Source organism: Chrysemys picta, chromosome 9 (genome assembly GCF_011386835.1).
Source record: "Chrysemys picta bellii isolate R12L10 chromosome 9, ASM1138683v2, whole genome shotgun sequence".
NCBI classification, from domain to species: domain Eukaryota; kingdom Metazoa; phylum Chordata; order Testudines; family Emydidae; genus Chrysemys; species Chrysemys picta.
This window is the reverse complement of record NC_088799.1, coordinates 67,735,519-67,754,571: the sequence shown is the minus strand read 5'-3', so window position 1 is coordinate 67,754,571 and position 19,053 is coordinate 67,735,519. Positions and strand designations below refer to the sequence as shown.

General features: G+C 37.1%; 1 protein-coding gene across 8 annotated transcripts in view; it reads left to right on the top strand.

The window, feature by feature from the left end:
- The window catches only part of DIAPH2 (diaphanous related formin 2), a 906,188-nt gene extending 889,029 nt beyond the window's left edge, over positions 1-17,159 (top strand). For all 8 annotated transcript variants that reach the window (XM_065557222.1, XM_065557219.1, XM_065557225.1 and 5 more), the window contains one exon: positions 12,102-17,159. In XM_065557222.1, coding sequence (XP_065413294.1) covers positions 12,102-12,166 — 65 coding nt within the window. In that variant the 3' untranslated portion in view covers positions 12,167-17,159. The remainder of the gene's footprint in view (positions 1-12,101) is intronic.
- Positions 17,160-19,053: the final 1,894 nt, after the last annotated feature.

Below are 19,053 nucleotides of genomic sequence, written 5' to 3'. Positions count from 1 at the left end.
TAAAGAATGTAGGGAGAAATTATACATTTGAAATTTCAGTGTGAAGTCAAAGGATGTCATATAATTAGAATGTTTTGCCTAAAAAATAATTATTCAGAACTTTTTCTCCCATTCATCTCATGGCACAAAACTGACAGGCAGTTGGGCATCTCTTTTCGTCTTTACAGTTAACGAGAGGTATGCATTTATCCACAGCAGAGTTGACTAAATATTATTTATTTCCATCACAAAACTAAACTGAGATGATAGAGAAGCAGTTTGATCGGTCTTTTTGTGGTGCTTCATTTGTCTGAACCTTTCTTCGACGGATACTCAAGCAGAGTCAATGAGTGAGCAAAAAATCTCCCTCTTGAATTTTTCTTCCGAACTTCCCCATCACTTCATCTCTGCCCTCATAAAGAAACTGTCTCTTCTTCTGATTAATACAGGCTCAACTCCTGAGTTTTTCCATTTCTTTGGCAGCAGTGATGAGATCTTCAAATTCGTTGTCTCTGTAGGCCACAACAAAATCAAAGCAGCTTCTCATCAAAGTAGTAGTGGTTGTGCTGTCCATCGACTGAGTTTGTAATGCCTTCTTTACAAAGTTTACTTGGAACAGGATATCGTGCCAAACCACAATTGAGACCAGAAATTTGAAATCAGTGATCTGGTTTGCCAGGCTTTGTGCCTCATGTCATATTCCAGCCTTGGTGTTACATGACTGTGCCAGTTCCATCAGGGCATTGTAAACCACAGTCACTTGATGCTTTGCTGGCCTTTTGCTGTCAATGCAGCTCTCCCAGTTAATATCACTTAGTGGTTTCATGGTCAGATTTATAATATTGTCCATGAGGATCTTCCACCTGATAGTTGATGCAGAAAACAGGACATATATCATTTGCGGTACTTCGAAGAGAAATTTTAAATCTAAAGAAGTTGCTGCTGCATCTGACACAACGAGGTTGAGGGAATGGCAGCCACAAGGCATACTACTTTGCTTTGCCGAACCGCATCAATATGTTATCAAGCACCTTCCTTGCCATAAGGTCAGTCAATTCATTTTGAATTGTTTTGCTGCAGTAATGGCCCAGAGCTGCTTTACAATCTACTCCATGTAGGTGTTCATGCATGATGTCATCATATTTCCCAAGGAGCTCTACCAACCCAGGAAATGACCATTATGTTCAGTGAACATCTTATTCAATGAACCCCGGGAAGCCAAATTATTCTTTACAAGGAAGAGGGTAATTGAGATTAGATGCTCGAGCACATTCTTCCAATGCTGTGTTTCTATGGTACTTACACTCTTTAAGTCTTAAAGAACAAAGTACACTTTCACAATTACACAATAAAACAAGGTTCACAATATTGAGCTGGACTCTCACTTCACTTCATTCTTATATCTAACTGTCAATGCCCTGCACCTTATATACCCGCAAGGGCATGGCTGACAAGATTCTTGGAGGTTCGAGGAAAATGTCGTTCTTGAAAAGTCTGGAAGGTTCCATGAGATTCTCCAGAACATTCTAGGAGGTTAGTGAAAACGAATCCACATACGAAATACCTGAAACATTTTACTTCAAACATTCTATTTTCCCTTTTGTCACTAACAACAAAAATGGCACCCCAGACAGTGACCTGGGTCACCTGCCCCTAAATCTGCCTCTGAGGCACTGATACACACATTAAGTCTAGCTATTTCTATAGACTGAACAAATAACTTCTTGTGTGCTGCTTTTAATGGTCAGTATTCTAGTAATCAAGCAGATACAGGACAAGCTTGGTTGTGGGATCAAGGACTACTAGAGGGAGTCCACAAGCAGCTAGTAAATTCTTTGGGGACTATTTTAAAATTCACATGTACACATCCAAGAGTGACCATCACTTCTGCACTAAGTGATTACAGGTTGTCACTCTTCCTGGGTGGCTTATTGTTACAGTAGTTCTCCCGACAATATAGACATTTTGGTGTAATTACTGACCAACTTCTGCAGACCTAAACTACACATATATAAACAAATCTTGTCCATCAGCTAGATATGTATCCTGGGATGGATGAATAATGGCCACAGAAATGTCATCATTCACCATTATTTTTACCTGCTCCTGCAGTGTACATCTATGCCTTCTTGATATTTGATTTCAACTGTAATGTTGCATGCTATCAAGTTAAAGCTAAAGTATTGTATCTTTGTTTTTTCCCCATGCTTTTTGTGGACCTTGTCCTTCATTTAAATGGTGATAGTGGGATTTCTGTGCAATAACACCTTTACATACACACAAAAATCTTGTTTTACCCAATGTTCAATATGGCTCCTATAAAGCAAAAGAGAAAATACAGCCACTGTGGATAGCTGAAGGTACACTTCTATGGAGCTATTTCATTCAGGTAACACTGCTCTACAGCCAAAATGCTTCTGAAATAAATGTAGTCTAACTTTACTAATTCTGGGTCACTGAAAACGAAAATGATGCTTCAAATTGTTGATTGGCTCTAGTTTTCAAGATATGCTATTGGGTCAGTATATACGACCCTTGACGTGGGAATGGCGGAGAATAAGTGAGTTATAAAGGGAAGGGATCTCAATTTAAACCAGAAATGACTAAAATACATCTTTGACTGGATCTATGAATAAATCTATGACTGGGTTTGGACAGTACTTGCTTTTTAGGCAAAACAATGAATGATGCAATCTGAAGCTGGTATTGCGTCATACATGATATGAATTGCATCATGTTATTCCTAGAAGTCATGGATGATGCAATCATAACGAAGCTTACATCACTCTGCTGAACAAATTGCCCTATATCAGCTCTAGAAATCATACAGTGGCGTACTCTCTTATTTGTCAGTGTTTGATTTTGCAAAGGGACACATTTCTGTTTAGCCAAAGTGAGCAGAGATGCCTCGTATTTGTGTGAACAGTGCAGATAACTTCTGCTATGTTTGTGGTGAAGTGACTTTTGCATCACAAAAGCGCAGTATAACCACTATTGTTAAAGAAAGCCTATCACCTTTATTTTTACTGCAAAATTGGAGATCAGGACAAGAGGTGGGCCCCACACATATGCTGCAACACTTGTGCAACAAATCTTTGCCAGTGGTTGAACAGGAAAAGGAAATCTATGCCTTTTGCAGTGCCAATGATTTGGAGAGAGCCAACAGATCATACCAGCAATTGTTACTTCTGCATGGTGCCTCCAGTTGGGAAAGGTGTGTTAAAGAAGGAAAAGTGGACTGTGCATTATCCAAACATTCCATCAGCTATACGCCCAGTACCCCACGGAGAAGGACTGCCAGTTCCTGATGCACCAGAATCATTCTCACTTGAATCAGATGAGGAAGAGGAAGAGGATGAAACTTCTGGTCCTGAACCATCAATGTCACAGGACCCACATTTTCTCCCATCGTCCTCCTCTGAACCACACCTCATAACACAAGGTGAACTGAATGACCTTGTCAGGGATTTGGAACTACCCAAGAGTAAGGCAGAGCTGTTGGGCTCCAGACTACAGCAGTGGAATCTCCTGGCAGGTGATGTTAGGGTTTCCGTGTTCTGTGACTGTCAAAAGGATCTTGTCCCATTCTTGTTCATGGAAGGTGATCTTGTAGCCTGCAACAACATGGTGTGATGGCAGTCCTCAACATCGTTCATGATCCAGATGAGTGGAGACTGTTCATTGATTCATCGAAGACGAGTCTTAAAGCTGTTTTACTGCATAATGGCAATATTTTGCCATCAATTCCAGTTGATCATGCAGTCCATATGAAGGAAACCTTTGACAACATGAAACAACTTTTGAGGTGCATAAACTATGACCAACATCAGTGGCAGCTTTGTGGCGATTTGAAGGTTGTTGCTCTCTTGCTTGGTCTGCAGACTGGATACACAAAGAACTGCTGTTTTCTCTGCGAATGGGATAGTCGTGCAAGAGATTCCCACTACATCAAGAAAGATTGGCCACTCCGACAGTGATTGGAGCCTGGGAGGAAAAGTGTTCAGCATCCACCATTTGTTGAATCAAGGAAGATTTTGTTACCACCCTTACACATCAAGCTGGGTCTGATGAAGAACTTTGTCAAGGTCATTGACAAAACACAAGCAGCTTTCAAGTACCTCCGTGGAAAATTTCCAAGGTTAAGTGAAGCTAAGATAAAGGAAGGTGTCTTTGTTGGTCCTCAGATTCGTGAACTTCTTTGAGATGATGCATTTGACCATGCACTGCGTGGCAAGGAAAAGACAGCATGGAAAGCCTTCCAGTTAGTGGCAATAAATTTTCTCGGAAACAACAAGGCAGACAACTACAGGTTGTTGGTGGAAAACCTCCTCAAGGCATACAAAAGCCTTGGTTGCAACATGTCACTAAAGATACATTTTTTGCACTCTCATCTAGATTTTTTTCCACCGAACTGCGGAGCAGTGAGCGACGAGCACGGCGAGCGATTTCACCAGGACATTGCAACAATGGAGAAACGCTATCAGGGCCAATGGAGCCCATCAATGCTTGCAGACTATTGCTGGACAGTGAGAAGAGATGCTCCATTTAATGAATACAAGAGACCAGCCAAGAAGCGCCGAGTAGACACTGAATAGGACTAAACTATGTACAGAATAGTTTTTTGCCTTTTGTTTCATAATACATTTTATTTATATAACCCTTTTGCTGATTTTTAAAATGTTACATAAACAGGACAGGTGAAATATTATCATGTAAAGCAACCATAAACACATGAAAAGACCTAGGTTTACAATTTATGATTAAAACTCTACTATCTACACAATATACATAGACATAAAATGTAAAAGCTTAAATATCTTAGAAACAGTAGCCAATCAGTTGTTTTAATTGTCATATTTGAATTCAGCACATCAAAATACATAATAAATAGCACATTTTATCTCTGAAGCAGACGACTTCTCAAAAATTGTAGACCAGTGTAATTATTTTACTTGACATTTTAGAGCTACTCACACTTTATTTAATCGATTTGGTCCATATTGCAGCCTCTGTTGTGAAATCTCCTGCTTTAGTGCTGTGTCAGTCAGTGTTGGATGAGCTATAAAGCTTCAAGCTTATGCTCCACTGAACCAGCTATGACGCTTTTGTCTGCTGATTAGATGTGGAGTGAATACTTTTGTATAAAGTTTATCACTCTACACTATAGCAATAGCTATTCTGTGTCCTTCATTTAAGTTTCTTAATACCTGAATTTGTGGCTATGGAGGGTTTGTATTGAGTTTAGATTATTTAATGTTTGCTTGATCTATAAGCTCATCCACCTTTCCAGCCCAAATACCATTAGGGGTTCATATATAATTTGGTTTTCTGGCTTTGGGAGGAAGTTTCTTTATCTGCAGATCATTGCATTAACTTTGTTTTTGGCCTTACCATTTCTATATGAGCTGAGAACAGAGGCTGCGAATAGGAGAGCTTCAGACCCTGTGCTCAAAGATAGTGCGACTAGTGGTGAGGGGTCCGTGGGTTGGTTGTTGAACTTTTTGTATGGACTGTGTAGCTGGGCCCCGGGCAAACAGCTGAGACAGGTCTGTTTGTTGGTGCCATAGTAAGGGCCTCATGGTTCTGATTCTTGGAGCGTTGATCAGCCCCACTTTTGACGTCTGAGTGGTTAATCGCTTAGAGACTGATGGTGAGATGTGGAGGTGACCTGAGCTAAGACTTGGAATAAAAAGTCACTTGCTACACAAACTCAAGAACTGCAAACAGAGGCAGCTAACAGGAAAGTTTCAGAGGGAGGATGAATGGCTTTCATTCCTGGTTCAGCTCTATATGTGATTTCAAGAGGGCCAGCAGTGGAACAGTGGTGATGACCTGCAGTAAATGTGCTATGTTTGCTTTCCTGCCTGAAGCCAGAAGGTGCTTGTTGTGCATGAAGTGCAAGTTGGTGACTGCTGGAAGAAAAGATTCTTGGATTGGAGAGGCAAGTAGAAGTGTTACTGAGAATTAGAGAAGCTGTGGAGTTCCTAGATAGCCAGGTTCAGGAAACATCAGTCCCCCACATTCAAGAAAGAAAGGAGATGGCCCCCCAGAAGTCAGAGAGAGAGGATGCCAGAGAGAAGGATGGCAGTTTGTAACCACCAGAAACAAGCAGTCACGGCAACATACACAGCTTGAGATAGACAAGAATGGGCAGGCTGTGGCCACCAGAGAGAAGAGTACCAGAAGGAATTCCACACAGCTAGAATTTTCCAGTTGATACACAGGTCCTCAACATGGGAACTGTGGAATATAATTGTCAAGATCCAGCTAGTCCAAAGGAACAGAAAGTTGTACCGGACACACCTGTCAATGGTAGCTTGGCCCAACCTGTTAGGCAGCCTTGTCCATAAAGTGTTCTTCAACCATCCAAGCAAGACAGACAATCCTTGTTGAGAATTAAATACCCAGAAGAATTGAAAGGACATTCTGCATGTGGCAAGCAGACAACAGAATGCTGTGCTGCCATCCCAGAGTCAAGACGCAAGACGTCAATCTAAAATTGGATAGGCTTTTGAAGTGAATGTGCAAGGATCGATTGGTGATGATTCTTATTGCCACCAATGATAGTGTGTTGTGGGCTATCTCTCATATAATAGATCACTTCAGGGAACTCAGAACCATGCAGAAGAAGCAGAATGTCCAAGTGATCTTCTCTGATCCTTTCTGTCCCACAGGTGAAGGAAGATGGAATGCAGTAGATTCTGGAAGTGAACTGCAGGCTCGATAAGTGGGGGATTTTGGTTTTGTGGAACATTCATCCACCTTCTAGGGTATAGTTTGGAGTGCCTGCACCTCAGGAGAAAGGGAACCAATCTCTCCTCAGGGACAGGCAAACCAGAGTAGTCAGGAGAGCATTAAAGTAGTAACAAAAGAGGGAAGATATGAGCATACAGTTAACACAAAAATTGAGGTGTTGAAAACAAAATGAATCAAGGAACCAAAGAATATGAAGAGAAGAAAATAATTATTTGTCTAATACACCAATGCTAGGAGCCTGGGTAGTAAATAAGAGGAATTACAATTGCTTATTTATGAGCGTAAACACAATCTAGTTGGTGTTCCTGAAAACTGGTGGGATGAGTCCCATGATTGGAATGTTAAAAATCCATGGTTACAACCTATTTAGGAAGTACTGAATGGGCAAAAGGGGAGAGGGAGTGGCACTCTATGCCAAAAATGGCACTACCTATTTCCAAGTCACTGATAACTTGGAAGAAATGGTCTTGAATGCTTATGGATCAATGTACTAACAGATAAAGCACAAGATGAGATGCTAGTTGCTGTCTGCTCCAGACCACCAAATCACACTAAGGGACAGGTTGTGACCAGCTCCTTACACATCTATCTATATAATATGTAGGAAAAATGCTGGGTGATCGTGGGGGACTTCAGTTTGAGTGACATCTGCTAGAGATCTTGTGCTGCTAGTAGTAAAACACCCTTAGGATTTCTAAATATTGCTGATGACAATTTCCTAACTCAAGAAGTGATGCAGCCAACACGGTGGAATTATTTATTTAGACCTCATCTTAACAGATAAAGAGGAACACAGAAATAAAAATTAATGGTAGCTTAGGTACAAGTGGCCATGACTTGATCACATTTATTATGTGCAAACAATGAAGTCTACACCAGTAATATATATATTTGGTGCTTTAAAATTTCACAGCACTAAAAACAATTATGAGCCAAATTAATGGGGAAGAATAATTTAATCAGAAAAATGTGAATGATAATTGCAAATCATATAAGAAAACTTTACCATATGTACCAAAAGCCACAATTGAGGAAGAAGGCCATATCGGTCATAACACAGACCTGGTTTACCAGGAAAGTAAAGACAGCCATAAAAACATATAACAAATGAAAGAAAGAGGAATTTGATGGTAATGAATATAAATCAGAAGTTAGGAATTGTAGAAAATTGATAAGGGAATCAAAGGGACAGAAGGAAATCTTTGGTCAGCAAAGTTAAGGACAATAAGGAGTTTAAGAATATTAGTAATAAAAAGAACCCTAACAATAGTATTGGTCCATTAGTAGATGGAAATGGTAGAATTATCAAAAAATAATGCAGAAAAAAAGAAATGTTCAATAAGTATTTTTGTTTTTTATATGGGAAAAAACAGATGAGGTAGTTGTATTATATAACACTATTTCTACTCCACTAGTATTTCAGAAAGATGCTAAACAGCAGCTATTAAAGTGATGCATTTTGAAATCAGCAGGTGCGGATAACTTGTCTATGAGTTTTAAAAGAGGTGGCTGAGGAGCTTACTGGACCATTAATGCTGATTTTCGAGAAGTCTTGGTACTCTGGGGAAGTTCCAGAAAACAGTTGTTGTACCAATATTCAAAAAGGATAAATGGGATTGCCTGGGTTACACAGGCCCGTCAGTCTGTCATCAATCGTGGGCAAGATAACGGAGTGGCTGGTCCAGGACTTGATTACTAAAGAATTATAGGCCGGTAATATAATTAATGTTAATCAGCATGGGTTTATGGAAAATGCATTGTGTCAAACTAACTTGATAGGTTTGACGAGATTACAGTTTTGGTTGATAAAGGTAACAGTGTTGATGTAATATACGTAAAACTTCTGCAAGGCATTTGATATCACACACATTTTGATTAAAAAACTCAAATTATATAAAATTAACATGGCATATCTTAAATGAATTTAGAAGCTGACTAACTGATAGAACTTAATATATAACTGTAAATGGGGAATTTCATCGAGCGGGTGTGTCATTTCTAGTGTGGTCCCTCAGAGATCAGTTTTTGGCGCTATGTTATTTAACATTTTTATCAATGACATGGAAGAAAATAAAATCATCACTGATAAACTTTGCAGATGGCTCAAAAATTGGAGGAGTGGAAAATAATGAAGAGGACAGATCCCTGATTCAGAGTGATCTAGATCATTTGATAAGCTGGGTGCAAGCAAACAATATTCATTTTAATATGGCTCCATTTAAATGTGTACATCTAGGAACAAAGAATGTAGGACATGCATAATGGATGAGGGACTCTGAGAAGCACTGATTCTGAAAAAGATTTGGGGGTCCTGGTGGATAATCACCTTAACATGAGCTCTCAGTGTGGCCAAAAAGCACTGGAGGGAGGTTGTTTTCCATCACTGGAGGTTTTTAAGAACAGGTTAGACAGACATCTGTCAGGGGTGGTTTAGGTATACTTAATCCTGCCTCAGCAAAGATGGATGGACTGGATGACCTTTTGCAGTCCCCTCTAGCCGTACATTTCTATAATATTGTATATGCCAGAAAATTTTAACATAAACCAAACAAAATGGATTGTGTTTTCAAAAGCACCTATGGTGCAAAAGTCCCACACTATGCACTACACTGTCTCAGTAAAATCTACTGTGTACATTCTATCATAAATGGCTGATACTGATTCTGGTGTACACTGTACTACAACATATTTCACAAATGTTTTAGAAGGAAATGTAGGATACTGTATTTGAGAAATAGTGTCTTAGATATAGGGCTGCCAACCTGCCAGGATTGTCCTGGAGTCTCCAGGAATTAAAAATTAATCTTTAATTAATAATTGTCATGTGATGAACGCTCCAGGAATATGTCCAATCAAAATTGGACTTAGATAACTAAAGACTATCACCCTGCATGTGCATATCTCCACTTTAGTACTGAACGGTGCAGCCTTATTTTCATAAAACATTGGCACACAGATGACTATATATATCTGGCTGTGTGAGGTTGAATTTAGTATATATTATGGAATTTGTTGTAATACGAGGTTTTCATAAAAATTAACTGTGAGCTTATTTTTGTTACCCTCATTCCTATATCCATTGTTTGTATCTCTTACTTGCCTGTCCTACCACTACATTTTATGTTCTTCAGGAAGGCACACATATATATGTTCTAAAACATACAATGAATATACAATCAAATTGACAAACAGAATTACAAAATAAATATCACTGAGATTAAAAACTGGCTCAGTGGATGTGACATTTCCTTTAAAATAGCTGTGATATCTATGGATAAAAATCACTGTTAAGGCCTAATCACATTTTCAGCAGGTCTGATTATTACAGGGCATAAGCCATTTTAAAACAGTTTTAATTTGCACTAAAAGAGATTCTCAGATGAAGACTATCCCCATAAAGATCTTAATATGAAACTCTTTGTTTTAGATTAAGGTATATATACACTAATATTTCATTTCCTGTGTAAACCCTACAAACACAAATGGAAATTTTGATTGCAGGTGACTACACTAATGCTTTCTTTACAATCTCAAAATACAGTAATGCTTTTACATAGCTACTAACAGCTAAATCTAATCCATCCCTACTTTTAGTGTGGCACGAAGGTAAGAGCAGAGTATAATTTGCATTCTGCTTCCCTTCCCAACAGTAAGAGCACTGCAGAAAAATCTCTTTAAGTGCTAAAATCATGTCTTAATGAGAATAACTGGATCATTGCCCTCTCCCATGTAGTTGTCCAGAACTTTCTTCCTGCTGCCACCACCAGCTAGCTCTCTAGCTTATGATCTGTGTCCTTACCATCCTTAGTAAATGTAAATCCTTTCTTAACAGTTGCAAATAATTTAGAAAACCAATTCAGGTTACTGCTAATGATTAGAAATTAAATTAGCTTGATTTGAGGTCATCTTGGAAAGGAAAGTTGAGTGGTGCCAAATGCTGGAAGTTTGATGTTTTTCTTAAGGCCCCGGCTCCTGGACTCGTAATTAGAAGAGAATCTTAACTTTCATTTGAGGAAAAAAAGTATCCTGCCTTCTTCATTGTGGAGAAAACATGAACACGAAAGAGTCAAAAACCATAAAGCAAATAAAAAGAAACCAACATTTACTATGGTTCATAAATCTCATGATTTTTTGCACATTTAGAGTTAGTAATATGGAAAATCTATCAACTAAATAGCTCCATAGATGACAGTACTTGGGCACCTCTCCCCACAGATATTAAAATTTGCTAGATACTTTACTGCTCACTGTTGTATTTGAAGCAAATCACATGTTTGGTTTGATACTCCCCTTCCTGAATTTTTCCTGCTTAGGCAGCAGTGCACTGAGCTTTAACTTCCAATAACTGCTGACCTTATCATTGGCAGGTGAGGTATATTCCCTCACAAGAGGTGTAGCGTAGATGCATTATCTTAACCAGGCATGGATGGAAGCAGGGAAGGGGAAAGCGGCGAACAAACAAACAAGAGCTACAAAAATACTGTGGAGGAGTTTCCATTGGATTGGGCAAGGATCTACACCATACTCTTTCCCTCCCCTAGGCAGTCAGCCAGTTTCTGGCTTTGTTGGTCGGGGACTTAGATAATCAATAAAACACCTTTGTCAAACAAGAATTTTATCCATATCAGTTGCATTTTATGCAGCAGACTAGCTGCCTCTGAAATCCACAGGAACAAATCCCTTCTTGTTTCAGAAAAGAAAAGTCTGTTTTCTGCCACATTCCTGTCTTTTGAAACTATTTTGAAAGCATTTGGCTTTAGCCCATAATTATTTCTTCCTATGATGGGGATATATTCATTATTCATTGCAATAATTATTCTGTAATATTTCGTACTGAAAGTTGTTAACACCACACAATCAGGAAATGCTTAGGAAGTGGCTGATTTAACTGTTCTATTTATATAAGTATGTGTACCTAATTAGAGAGAACAATCTTACAACCCTTACATTTTTAGTGTATCTTGTTCTGTCCAAGAGGTGCATTTTCACCACATTTGTACTGAACACTCAGTGGAAATTTGAATTGCCTTTCCTCCAAAGTCACCATACATAGATACTTTGTAGAATAACACTTTAACCCAGCATTTTAGTTGTCATCGTTATTTCCAAGGGGAGTATGCTTCAGGATTCTTCCAATGCTTTTATCACCCTGCTTCTCTGATCAAGTAAGTAATTTATTGCTGATTGCAGAACTCTTGAACTCAGCCTGGCAGCTGCAGTGTAAAACTTCTCTGATCCAGTTTTCTAGTTACTTATTTACATATTTATTTGAAATGATTTTCAGGACTGTTTGAAAACCCCTTGACATTGCAATATCTATGTTTCAAATCTTATGGTGTGTTGTTTTTTCTCTCTTTTTATTACAGATAACAGACGGGTAACTTTGGAAAGGTCACGTTCTCGCCACAATGGAACTATCACAGCTATATGATTCCTCTGAAGCCAAAGAATTGGAGAATTGTTTTACTTACTTTAAAATGCAGACCCATTGAAAAAAGTTATACATACAAACACCAGCAATGATCAGAAATGAAATTTAAATGAATTCTAGTGAAGAACACACCAGAAGATAAATACACATTATGTACTTTTAAGAGCTATTGGGGGGAGGGGGAAAAAACCCCACTTACTGTACTTTAGTAACACAATTATCAGGATTTGTAAACAGTGTTAAAATATAAGGTTCTATGTTATCTTGTTATCTAATGTGTTACTTGCCATTTTTAAGGTGGCAATTATCTGAAGGGAGTTGAGACTTCTAGGAAATGTTCTATATGGAGCAGAATTAGAAAATAGAGACTTGCTGAAAAAATGCAGCAACGAACAAGATCAGGTCACAGACGGGAGACATGCTTCCATTTGTGGTTCCCATTTGGACATGAAAGGAAAAAGGAACAAAAATGTGCATATTAATGAATTCAGATATGAGCTGATATTGCACACATCATAGGAGACCTATTGTGTAAGCATGAAAAAGCAGTGTATAGCCCCAATCAAGTTACTTAGAATCTTATCTCAAGTTAAATCTTGATGGATTTAGCTATTTTGGTTGCAGTTAAACTTATCATAAATCTACAGTTTCCGTGGTTTGATGATCTATAGCTACTTATTGCTAAAAACAAAACAAAAAAAGCATAGGATTGTACCAAAGTTAAACCGTATCAATTGCATAATATGTTTTTAACTATATTTAAAAAAGGTATTTTCTAATTATGCACTTATAAAATATATACTTTATGCAGATATTTTTAAGGAAAAATAATTATCATATTGTAATTATTCTAAAATTCCTTTGCCTTTGTTTAGCTTTTAGAGACAAACTACATTATGCAGCTGTTTAGGACTGCTTCTTTCTAAGTTTTCCCTTTGTTTCTCAGGTAAAATACCCTCCTTTACAGTTGGATCTTAGTGCTGGAGAGTAAGCAGATAAAATTTTGTGTTTTTTACCCTTCAGCCCTAAGCAGCAGTGACCACAATCATTATAGCAGCCTGACCTTCCAAGGAAGTGCCTCCCATTTTAATTTAAATACAAGCCCCTACACTGAAGCACCTCAGGTGAGCTTAGTATATCTGACACTGCTTACATTCTACCATTTAATAGGAAACTACAGTACAACTACCCTTACATACCCAGCCTGAACCTGAACGTGCGGCCTTGCTGGGGGTTCACTTTAACCTCTACCAACCTTTGGACTCAAGGGTTATTGTTTTTATGTCATCATGAATGGAAGTCAGCATACTGTGGACATTCCACATAACAGGAAATAGTACAAAAAAGTAGATATTTGCTCTGCAGTTGATTCAGTTTTGCCACCAAATGGGTTGTATTATTATGGAAATTATTATTCCCTGAGGATATTGGACATCTTTTTTCTATGTTATAAACAGTGTTTGAAGAGTAGGGCAGGCACTCTATTTTCTGTGCACCAGTTGTTAAACACAGAAAAAGAGGAGCAGACATATTTGGAAGCTGTATAACTTTGCACTACTGTTTGAACCAAAAGTCTTTATACAATAGCTTCTTTATGCTTTGCTGTGTTAAAGACTTTCAAGTTTACCTGACTGGTCTGGGCTAAATTCTTACAGTATTGAATTCATTACAAGAAAAGGCATTGAGCCCATTTAGGTTCTCATGGAAGTCAAATGGGAAAATTCCCATAGAGTTAAAAGAGAGCAGGATTTTTACACATTATTACATTTCTCAACAAAAACGTGACTCAAACCTAGTGAAATGCATGCTGTAAAATAATACGACTGTATCTAGTTTCCTTCTGGTAACAAAGTAAAGAGTTGTGTGTGTATTTTAGAAAAAAATATAAAACATAACTGTTTCCCACTGTTTCAGTAAGAGCCAGTAAGAATTACATTCCATTTTGCATAAGTTAACGCTGACTTTGTATTGACAAGTCTAAATTTTTTAAAATTTTGAAGTATTAAATTCACAGTTGTAGAAAGGTGCTGAATGTAAAAAGGCAAAATGTAAAGGAATTAGCTCTGTAATGGCTATATATTCTAATGTATACCATTGTGAAAAAATGTACTATAGCTCAAAAGTAAGATAAACAATTTACTAGGATTTAAAGGCAGAAATGTTGAAAATAATCATTAGAACTCATGTGAACTTAACCTAATAACCCACAATGGATTCTTTATACTGTAGCACTAATTGCTACAAGTACAGAGTTTTTCATTTCCTGGCATTGTGTTTTTGAAAAAGCTCTGTAGTAGCGGACTGCAGATATTTAAAAACCAAATCCTAGCAAAAAGCAAATCCAAAAAAGTAACATTATCTGATATTTCTATTTTGCTACACCGTCCTTTTTTCATATTTGAAACATTTATATAATTGAATGGACACATATGTTAGAAACAAAAGTGTGTTTCAAAGGAAAACTAGTTTAGAAGACAATTTATGTAAATACAAGGTGCTTGTATTTATGAAGTCTAAAATTATTTTCTGAAATTAATGCTGGGTCACTTTGTCTTTTGATAGCTTTTCAGTCTATATGAAATTGCAGCTATTTTTAATGTTTTTATTATTGATAATTTTCATAGTTGTCACATGTTTATCTAGTAATCTAGAAGGTATGTTTAGCCCAGAAGTGCAGCACCTTTTTCAGAAATGGACTTGCCTTATTTTCTAATATTAAAAAATAAAAATAAAAAAATATTTCAGTTAAATTATATTTGCACTCAGAGTAATCCCAGAAAATAAATCACCAGACCTTTTTGCACACGTTAAAAACCATATAGGGAATATTAACTAAAGTTCCTACTAATTATATTTTATTATAAGTCCCTTAAGATATTACATTACACCTAGCACAGCACATCAGTTTGCATTCAGTTTTTAAAATTTAAAAGTAACAAAGGAAAAAAAACATTTTATGATGTTGTTCTGTTTACATTTCTTAGAGGTTTTTTTAAAGAGGAAATTATTTGTAACTTTAAAATGAATGAAACTACATTTGTAAGTTGATATGGAAATTTAATATTAAAGTAAAATATATATGCACATATCTATTGCTTAAAACTACTGACAGTATGGGTCAGACTCATAAAAGCACTAGGCATTATTTACGCAAGTTTTACACCGTTAGCTCAGAAAAAAGTGTGACACACCATGTAATGTATCTAGTCTGTGATTCTGCAAATGTCCTTTCCCTGCACATAAGTGACATTTGTTTTAAATGTTAACCACACCTTTGACTGGTGCTCAAGCCAAAACAAATATAATGCCTCCTAGGGCATTAAGAAGCGTTCCCAAAAACACTGTTGCATAAGTTTGGTCTGGTTTTGGACATCATTGGCCCATATGGCAGCAATCTACATAAATTTGCCTGTTCTTATTTAAAAATGCAAACTTTACCTTACGTTCCCTTTTATGATATATATATACACACACACACACATCTGATATGATATACACACACTATACATGTTAATATGTGAAATCCACTGAAACCATTGAGTTTTTCACGGTTTCCACCCAAACCATTGTTCAGCACAGGCTTACTTAAAACTCATCTGATGACTGAAGAAGGATTGCAGAACTTGAAGAGAACCTGGCAGAATTTCAAGTTGATATCCAAAATTTTGATTGGCTGCAGATTTCATAAGGAAGTTTTGTATAGCTCTACTTGTACAGCTCTCAGCCACAGAGGACCAAGCTTATACTGGGTAGATATAGTACTTCCCCAAAAAGAATATTATATTGCTAGTTTAAAAAAGTGTAGTAGTTACAATGGGGTCAAAAGTTGTCCTTACCATAAATTGCTAAATGTAGATCTGTATCATTTTTAAGGGCTGCAGTCTGGCAGAACTTGCACATGTTGTACAGTTCACTCTATTCTTGAGAAAGGAATACTGTACTGCATCTTGCACATTAAACAAGGACTTGCTTGAATTGTGCTTAGCTCTCTCCATGTTCAAACCTCTGAAAGTTCAGGAATTCTACCACCTGTTAGTAAATCAAATCACTATTTAAGAAAGGAAGCAGTAGAGACATAATCCCACCTTTTATGTGCCATATTGCGTTTGTGCATCTTACATACTCAAATGAGTATTCCTGAGCCACATCTCTTCTGCTACACATATATTCCCTCTACTGTAAGATGAAAAAACAAATTCCCCCAAAATGCTTTGTGTTTGCATATTCCAAAACATGTATTCTTCTGTGCACAGAAAGGGGTGTTATGCATGTCTGCTGGTAAATTCTACTGAGAGAGTGAGTCTCTCTGGGTGCCACTCAATCCTCATTGAAGTCAATGGAAAGACTTCACTGGAGTGAGATCAGGCCCTCAATACACTTAACTTCCATTAGTACTCTTCTATACATATGCCACAAAATATGAACATATTCTTTTACAATTTACCTTAAATTCCACACACTTACCATGTACCACTCTGTGAGATTCTGTTTTGGAATCAGACATGTAGGGTAATGTGTCTCCAGATGCCAAAAAAATCCAAAACAGTACAAATGAGGGGAAAAAACCAAAACTCATGCACTTGTGTTTTTTAATCAGTGAATAATGCCCAACTATGTGTTTGTATATTATCTTTAAAATATTTTTGGTGAAATCAGAGCCTGGTTTTTAATGAATACATTCTGAACACTGTAGCAAACTTATATGTTGAAGATGATTTTGTTAAGTTCTCTAATGTTTACCTGTTTATTACCAATTGACCAGTGTCAACCTGAAGCATATCTATACTACATGACATAATGGGGTATGAAAGTTATTTCCTATTTTAGGGTGTTTTTTTACTCTGAGGTGTCAAATATGTTTGTTTGAATTATGGGGAATGATGTCTTCTTTTATGGATGACTTTAAAATACAATAACTGAAAAAGATTGTATACTGTTTATTGGTTATGCCATTTAGTTAAAAGGTAACAATAAAATGCAATCATTGAACACATTAAAATGGGTCCATATTAAACAGATTCAATATCTTGAGTCAACCAGAGACATTTCATGATACAGATATTATAAATTAGCTAGTCAGCCATTGCTGGTATTTTCCAAGTCATTTACTTCACTCTGTCACAAAATGGCCATATTGAAATAGAAGCTTTGCAGGACTTTTACTTTAAAAATAGTCTGTTGTGCATTATGCAACTTAATGATACTGCCATAGCATACTGAAATGACTTAACAGAATAAAGAGAGGAGATAGCCCTGAATTTCTCAAGTATCTCACTGCACTTTTAAGTATGCAGGAATGAATAGGATCAGCCCTGCTGATATTTCACATAAGTCATAAAATAACCTAGTAAATTTTGCATCCATAGTAGGGAAAAGATATACCGAGGGATAGTTAAAGCCACTAGTTTATTTGATGACATAAATTGCTGGCACTTGTTTTATTTTAGTGCAATTGTAATTACTGTAAAAGAAAAAAACTACACAGGTTTACTGGGTTAGAGTTTTAACACATTAAATAAATGAAAACATCTCAATGCCTGTTGTAAATCTAAAGTCTAGGGTTGTTTCAGTTTTGCACTGTGGTTCTTAGCTTCCTAGCACAAGACAAGCCCGAATTCCAGTCACTCTCAGATATTTTGTCCTTTGTCTCAGAATGAGGCTGCACCTACCTGTGTCTCAAACTGCCAGCACCACACTGTCTTCCTCAACGCCAGTTACTTTCCTCTGTTGTCAGTTAAGAAGCTTGCTGTGAGAACTGTAGCATCACATAGCATCACAACCAGTTTTGGTTTTTTTAACCTCCCCCTACAGATATTAGCTTATACGTGCATATCCTTTGTGTAGCCTTTAATTTGCCCTCCTTCCCTTCACTCTTCACCAAAGCAGCTCCTCACAGTATCCTTTGCACAATTTAACTATGGAGTCACTATGGTGGCTCTATAATTTAATTTAAAATTTGCTCAGTTCACTGGCCTCAAAAGTACTTGATAAAGCAAAGCAGATGTTATCTGGAGAAGATTATAATAATACTAGACAAAACATTTTTCAGAAATTCTTTAACTGTTGCAATACTGAAATGGGAAGAGAATTGCTACTTTGAACTGATATAAAACAGAGGGCAATCTGGTACTACACTCTAAACATATACTGCCCTTAGAGTAGTATATACTGTATTGCAAAAAAAAAAAGAAAGAAAGAAAGAAAGAAAGAAAAGAAACTGATATTAGTCAACCAATTAGCTGGATTGTGCAATGAATGGAAAAAACACCCAGATAAAACAATTCCAACATAATTTCATATATAATGTATAGTTTCTGCTGCACAGAAGATGGCACCATATGATACAGTATATAATATCCCCATAATCAATGATGGGCAGAAACAATTTCCATACATATGCACTAAATCAATGTTTAGATCAATAAATAGCATTAAGCCGGTTGCTTACTGCAGTTCAAACATAATTTATATGCATAGTTCATAGTAATAAGGAATCTTAATTATATTCCTAATAGCTTAAAGAAATTAATATGCACCATAGTTCTTATCATGTGATGCAGTTTCTAGGAACCTGGAAAATCCTTTAACATGCTGAAAGATCCAAACACAAGAGTTTAATGGGTTTGTATTATGGGCAAACTCAGTCCTGCTCTAAGTTGTTTGACTTCAAAACAGTTACACAAGGGAAGAATGTGGCTCAGCATGTTACAAAAGAGGAGACAGTTGTACTACAAATTAAACTGAACAGCTATGCCTACAACCACAGAAAGCAACACAATCCTATTTCCAAGTAAGTCAGGAACAGTGTTGGTGGGGCCTAAAAAAAGCTGTGTTCCAAACTCTGCATCCAGGAGATGACCAGAACAACATGGGACTAAGTGCAATAG